Source organism: Apis dorsata, unplaced genomic scaffold (assembly GCF_000469605.1).
Source record: "Apis dorsata unplaced genomic scaffold, Apis dorsata 1.3 scaffold_50, whole genome shotgun sequence".
Classification (NCBI taxonomy): domain Eukaryota; kingdom Metazoa; phylum Arthropoda; class Insecta; order Hymenoptera; family Apidae; genus Apis; species Apis dorsata.
The window spans coordinates 898,576-904,846 of NW_006263351.1; the positions used below are offsets into that span (position 1 = coordinate 898,576).

A 6,271-nucleotide genomic window follows, 5' to 3' on the forward strand; every position below is an offset into this window, starting at 1 on the left:
AAAATTATTAATATTATTAGAATAAACAAAAACTAAAAAATTTTCTATGATTAAAATCAAAAAAAAAAAAAGTTTCTATTTAATAATTGTTAAGATAAAAATTCTTAAAAAATTTTTTGTAAAAATCAATAAAAACTAATAAAATTATAAGACTATTTTTTACTATTAATTTAATACTATTAATAAAATTATAAGACTATTTTTTACTATTAATTTTCTATTAATTTAATACTATTAATTTTCTAAAATCATTGAAATGATAATTTACAATTTTCCTATTTTATTATTATTTTTATTTTAAATAGATTAAAACATATTTGAATTTAAATAAAATCATAGACATCAAGTAAGTGTAAAAGTGATTGATTTAATATAAAATGATTTATAATTTCAAGAAAATAATTTCAAGAAAATAAATAAAAAAAAAATTTTAAATATATAATGTAATTTTACAGAAAGTGCATTAACAGGAGAACTTAAAATATGCAGAATTGATAAACATACTAGCAGTGTTGAAGGAGCTGAAGAAGTATTTATACTTGTAGAGAAAGTTGGAAAAAGTAATTTATTAACAATTTATTAATGTATATATTCAAAATATAAAAAGCAGTTATTATTATTCAATACTTTTATTTATACAATAATTTAATATTTTTTATTATAGAGAATATTAAGATAAAATTTTTCGAATTAAATGAGGACGATTATGAAATTTGGTGTGATTATGGACGCTTTTCAGAATTAGATGTTCATCATCAATATGCTATTGTATTTCGGTATAGTAATATATTAGAAATAGATAATCTTTATATTTTTTCAATGATTATAAAAAATAAATATAATGTTGCAAAAGATTTTCCGTAATACTATCAATTATATTTTTTTTTATGATTTCTATAATAATAGTTAAGAATAGAAACAGATATTATCATTTAACTTGATATTTATTTTTCCAATTATTGAAATTATACAATTATTTCAATTTATACAATTCAATATTACTTAGACTTAGATTGTTATAACATAATATTATTATTAAATTTTTTATATTCATTTGGATATGATTTTTATAAAAGAAATTTTAATAACTATTACTAAGTTTTCAAAATATATTGATATAATTATTTTAATTAATAATTTTTAAATTTTTTTTTATAGAACTCCACCATATAGAGATCTTAATATTACTACACCAAAAGAGGTTTTTATACAATTAGAACGACCATCTGATGGAGATTGTTCTGAACCAATAAAGTTTACTTATAAACCAAGTGATAGAATTATAAGTAAATTATATATATAAATTTAGTTTTAATAAATTTAAAGGAAATTAAAGCTTAAATAAATCTTATAAATATGTTTATAGATAGGAAACGACAACGAATATCTCATTCTGGAAGCTCAGAATTATCATCTATATTACCAATTTCTAATTATAGTGAAAATGAAAATATATCAGATATTTTAAATAATTCTACAGAAATGAAAAAAATATTAACCGAAGGTATTACATCACCAAAATGCAAAGAATTTCTTAAAAATATGGATGTCGATAGTAAGTCAATTACAAGTTTATAATTTATTACATCTCAAAGATAAAATTTATTTTGAAAAATTTGATTTATATTTTTTTTGTAGATTATTTAAAATTCTTTGATAATGAAGAAAATATGCTAATTACTGATGGTCCTTCAACTATACAAGTAAATATTTTTTTTTATTTTTAATTTATATATTAATTGATTTATATATATTCTTGCAAATATTATTTATGTAATATTTTAAAATTTTTAATAATATATAAATAAGTAATATTGAATGAATAAATCCTTTTATTAGAATCAAGATGATATTATGTTTGCTAAAAATGTACTTACTAAAGTTGTACAATATATGAAAATGGATTTAAAAAATGTAGAAGAATATATTCAAAAGTTATTTAAAGATCGATCGACATATGGAGATTCTCCATTGCACGCAGCACTTCGATATGGTCAACGAGATATCGTGAAGTATTTTTTAATGTTAATAAGTTCTAATAAGGATTGTAAAGCACTCGTTAATGGACAAAATAGTTCTGGAAAAGTAAATATTTTCTAAAAATTTATTTATTTTCTTTTTATTTACTTTAATTTTTATTTAATTTATTTATTAAATATTTTATATTCATTTTAAATTAATTTATATATAAGAATATTTTTATTACATACTTAATATATTTTAATGTATAAATAATTTCTTGTTTAGACTCCATTACATTATGCTATTTTACAAAACCAACCAGAAATAACAAAAGCATTACTTATGCTTGGAGCTGATCCAAATCGAACAGATGATAATGGATTTTCTGCATTACATACAGCTGTAAAAAGTAAATTGAATTATTAAAAAATAAAATATAAATTTAATTAAAAACGCAGTACTAAAATAAATTTTAGTAAATAAAATAAAATAATAATAAATAAAAAAGAAATATAAGAAAGAATATCTACACAATTTAGGAAAAAATTTTTCTCAAAAAATTTTTCAAATACACATTTAATTATTTTAATATAATTCATTTTAGTTCCTGAAGCTGGTGCATGTGTTAATGTGCTATTATCTGAAAAAAGAACTGACATTGAAGCATACAATGATGCTGGATGGATGCCACTACATCTTGCAGCAAAAGCAGGGTCATATAATGCAGTATGTTCACTTATTCATGCAGGTGTAAATGTAAATAATACTGATAAGTCTTATGGTCGAACAGCATTACATATAGCTGTTGAAGGTGGATATACAAATATAGTTGAATATTTACTTAAAAAGGTACATTATTTAATATTTTAATAGAAATTATCCAATTATACAATTATGGCTCTGTTTTTAATATAAATATATTATTATTTACAGACAAATATATCTGTAAATAAAAGAAACTTTAGTGGAAATACTGCTTTGCATACTGCAGTTGTACATACGGGAGTTCGAGCAAAAGAATTATGTGCATTGTTAATACAATATGGTGCAGATCCATATATTCAAAATCATAATCGAGAATCAAATAATGTACGTTATTTTTTTTTAATTTTTAAAATTTTTTTTATATTTCTTTTACTTTCTTTAATTATTGATCCAAATTATATTTTTTATTAAATTTCTTTAATAGTTAGATAAAAAGAAAGAATCTCATATCAAAGTAAAAGTTGAAGTAGATGCAGAAGATGAAAAAGCAGATGAAGTTATTGGACAATCATCATTTGATTTGGCTAAAAATAAACCAGATGTAATTATTATTATATTCATATATATTTTACAATAAATAAACTCAAATAAAATTAGTCAATGAAAACATTAAAATTAAATATTAAAATATATACAATATATAATTTTAACCAAATATTTTTTTTTATAGATTTTGCAACTTTTTAATAAACAATATGAAGAAACAACAAATGAAATGTGCTCAGTTACTACAAAATTAGAATTAAAGGATGAAGATTCAGAGATAAATTGGTTAAATAATGAACATAAAGAAAAATTATCTATACTTTTAGATAAAACACAAGGTTGGCGGAAACTTGCAAAATATTTAAATGTTGAATATTTGTTAAAAACATTCCAATATAGTTCAACAAGTCCATCATTATTTCTTTTAAATTATATTGATGTAAGTAGTTAATAATAATATTATACTATTACGAACTATTATGAAGTTTTAAAAAAAATAAAAATTTATTAGGTGCAAGCATCTTTATCAGTGAAAGAAATACAAGTAATATTAAGAAAAATTGGAGAAGAAGAAGCAGTAGAATATATAAATGAAATTGTATCAATGTATTCATAAAATAAATCTGTTTTTAAATATATTTCTATAATATATTATATTTCTAATCAGTATTATCTAAAATATATATGAAAAAAAAAAAAAAAAAAAAAAAAAAAAAAAAATAAAATAAAAATTTTTAATGAATATAAAATATTTAAATATTTAATTGTATATTTTTCCCATTATAATTCAACCAAGTTTTTTTATTAAAATAATTTATAGAGATTTAGAATTATAGTAATTAGTATGATTTATTGTTGTCATATGACATAATATATATGTACGATTTACTTAACCAAAAAATTATGTACTTGTTATCATTCTAATACATTTCATATCATAGCACATCATTTTTATAGTTTAAAAATTCAAATTTTATAGATCTTCAAAAATTTGTTATGTTGCATCACTGTATGTCTTTTGAAAATATCCTAAATACATATATTTATGTATTTATATTCAGAATACAAAATTTTTTTTATAAATAAAGTGTGAATTGAGAAATTAATACAGAACAGCTGTTACGCGTAGTATATTATTTATATCTATACAAAAAGATTGTTGACATTTATTTTGTTTATATTTTATTACATTTTTCTTCCAATTTTAAGTATAAATATAATTTATATTATAATTATTAAATTTAAATATTAATATGAGTTACATATTAACGGAAGGTGGATCATTTTTAAGTTTGTGAAAAAATATTGTGTTGTTTTGAAATATTAAGATAAAAGTATTATTTCTAAAAAATAATAATTAGTTAGTTGGAAACAGAAAATGGATAAATTAAAAAGAGCTTTAAGTGGCAATGACCAATGTGATGAAGAAAGTGGTATTATCACTCAGGTAATTAATATTAAAATTAATTATAATTTTTAGTAATATAAACTTTTTAAAATGCATATAATTTAATTTGATTTATATAAAATTATTATTTTGATGCATACAATTTTTAATGGAAGACTGATGTGGATTTTATGGTAAGCTTATAAATTAAAAAAAAAATAAAATTATATATGTTTTTGATAATAATATATTTTAATACACTTAAATTTTTAACATTAAAATAAACTGTATATTTTTGTTTTTTATAGGTTATGGATCAAACTACATTAAGTTGGTCTACTCGAATAAAAGGTTTTGCTATTTGTTTTATTGTTGGTATTCTCTGCTCTTTTCTTGGATCTTTTGCTTTATTTTTACACAAAGGACTTACAGTCTTTGCTGTATTTTATACTCTAGGAAATATCATCTCATTAGCAAGGTAGAATAATTGAAATTAAATATTCTTATACTTTAACTAGGTACGACTACACATTTTTTTCACAAATCTGTTTAATTATCAAAAATATCATAATATTAAGTAATTTAGTAAATTCATTAATAAAATATAATAAAAATCTTAAAAATTATTTTAATATAATTATTCAAAGTGTAATCATTTTCCCAATAATCCTTTATTTTATTGTAAACAAACAACAATATTTTTGAATAAAAAATATTTTTTATTTTATTCATAGCACATGCTTTTTAATGGGTCCATTCAATCAATTTAAAAAGATGTTTGCACCAACAAGAGTGATTGCAACTATTTTAGTATTTGTATCAATTGCAATAACTTTATTTGCAGCTTTACATGTAAGTATAATATATATAGTAATATTTATAATATATAAATATTTTTTTTAAATATAACAAAATTTAACCCAATTAACATGCATATTTTTAGCTAAAGAATGCTGGATTGGCTCTTTTATTTATAATTATTCAATCATTGGCAATGACTTGGTATTCTTTGTCTTATATTCCTTACGCACGTGATGCTGTTAAAAAAACTCTGGAGACATGTATTACATGAAAACACTTACAATATGTTTAATAAAATGTCTCACTTAATAAATATGTTGAAATTTATATACTGTTATTTTATATTATGCAAAATATGAAGTAAAATATGAAATAATTTAAAGCACAATGTAATATTTATTGAATAGAAATTCTAACAATTATAAGTACATAAATATACCTCATATATATAATAAGATATTTTTACAAATATATATTTAATATTGTAATATTTTTTTTAATATTATAAATACTAAGTTTATATGAAATATATTATATTCTTATAATATTACTTCTTTTTTAATATTTATTATATGTTTTTTGTACAGTATGAATAATTTTGTACATTAAATAGATATCAAATTATTTGTTTGTGATAAATTTCTATTTTCTATTATATGCATTTTATATTTATATTTTATATAGATATATGTATGATCATATTAATTATTAATATAATTAATAATAATATTACATTGATAATAACACTTTGATTTTTTGATTTTAATTTATTTTTTAGAATGTAATTAATAAAGAATTATAAAATTAAATAATATAAATTTAATATAAATATAAGTGATTATTACATAAAACTGAAATATTTATTTATTT

At 18.9% G+C, this 6,271-nt stretch overlaps 2 protein-coding genes across 6 annotated transcripts in view; both read left to right on the top strand.

Annotated features, from left to right (window-relative positions):
• LOC102675208 (nuclear factor NF-kappa-B p100 subunit) overlaps positions 1-3,957 on the top strand; it is a 5,959-nt gene extending 2,002 nt beyond the window's left edge. For all 4 annotated transcript variants that reach the window (XM_031514744.1, XM_006608874.2, XM_006608872.2 and 1 more), the window contains 12 exons: positions 456-560; positions 665-776; positions 1,159-1,286; positions 1,367-1,555; positions 1,639-1,703; positions 1,840-2,085; positions 2,248-2,371; positions 2,567-2,811; positions 2,896-3,051; positions 3,152-3,268; positions 3,398-3,652; positions 3,725-3,957. In XM_031514744.1, coding sequence (XP_031370604.1) covers positions 456-560; positions 665-776; positions 1,159-1,286; positions 1,367-1,555; positions 1,639-1,703; positions 1,840-2,085; positions 2,248-2,371; positions 2,567-2,811; positions 2,896-3,051; positions 3,152-3,268; positions 3,398-3,652; positions 3,725-3,829 — 1,847 coding nt within the window. In that variant the 3' untranslated portion in view covers positions 3,830-3,957. The remainder of the gene's footprint in view (positions 1-455; positions 561-664; positions 777-1,158; positions 1,287-1,366; positions 1,556-1,638; positions 1,704-1,839; positions 2,086-2,247; positions 2,372-2,566; positions 2,812-2,895; positions 3,052-3,151; positions 3,269-3,397; positions 3,653-3,724) is intronic.
• Positions 3,958-4,079: 122 nt separating this feature from the next.
• On the top strand, positions 4,080-5,784 carry LOC102676029 (vesicle transport protein SFT2B). Of its 2 annotated transcripts, XM_006608879.2 has the most exons (5): positions 4,080-4,660; positions 4,777-4,794; positions 4,909-5,078; positions 5,335-5,452; positions 5,544-5,784. In XM_006608879.2, exons 1-5 carry the CDS (start codon positions 4,592-4,594, stop codon positions 5,670-5,672), a joined length of 504 nt encoding a protein of 167 aa, XP_006608942.1. In that variant the 5' UTR covers positions 4,080-4,591; the 3' UTR covers positions 5,673-5,784. The 2 variants fall into 2 exon arrangements, with proteins under 2 accessions (XP_006608942.1, XP_006608943.1); XM_006608880.2 differs by lacking the exon at positions 4,777-4,794.
• Positions 5,785-6,271: the final 487 nt, after the last annotated feature.

Bases quoted from the DNA above. Each gene is read 5' to 3' on its own strand.
- LOC102676029 (XM_006608879.2), top strand. From the start codon at position 4,592: ATGGATAAATTAAAAAGAGCTTTAAGTGGCAATGACCAATGTGATGAA. The intron at 5,079-5,334 runs GTAGAATAATTG...TTTTATTCATAG, and splicing joins AATATCATCTCATTAGCAAG to CACATGCTTTTTAATGGGTC. The intron at 5,453-5,543 runs GTAAGTATAATA...GCATATTTTTAG, and splicing joins CTTTATTTGCAGCTTTACAT to CTAAAGAATGCTGGATTGGC.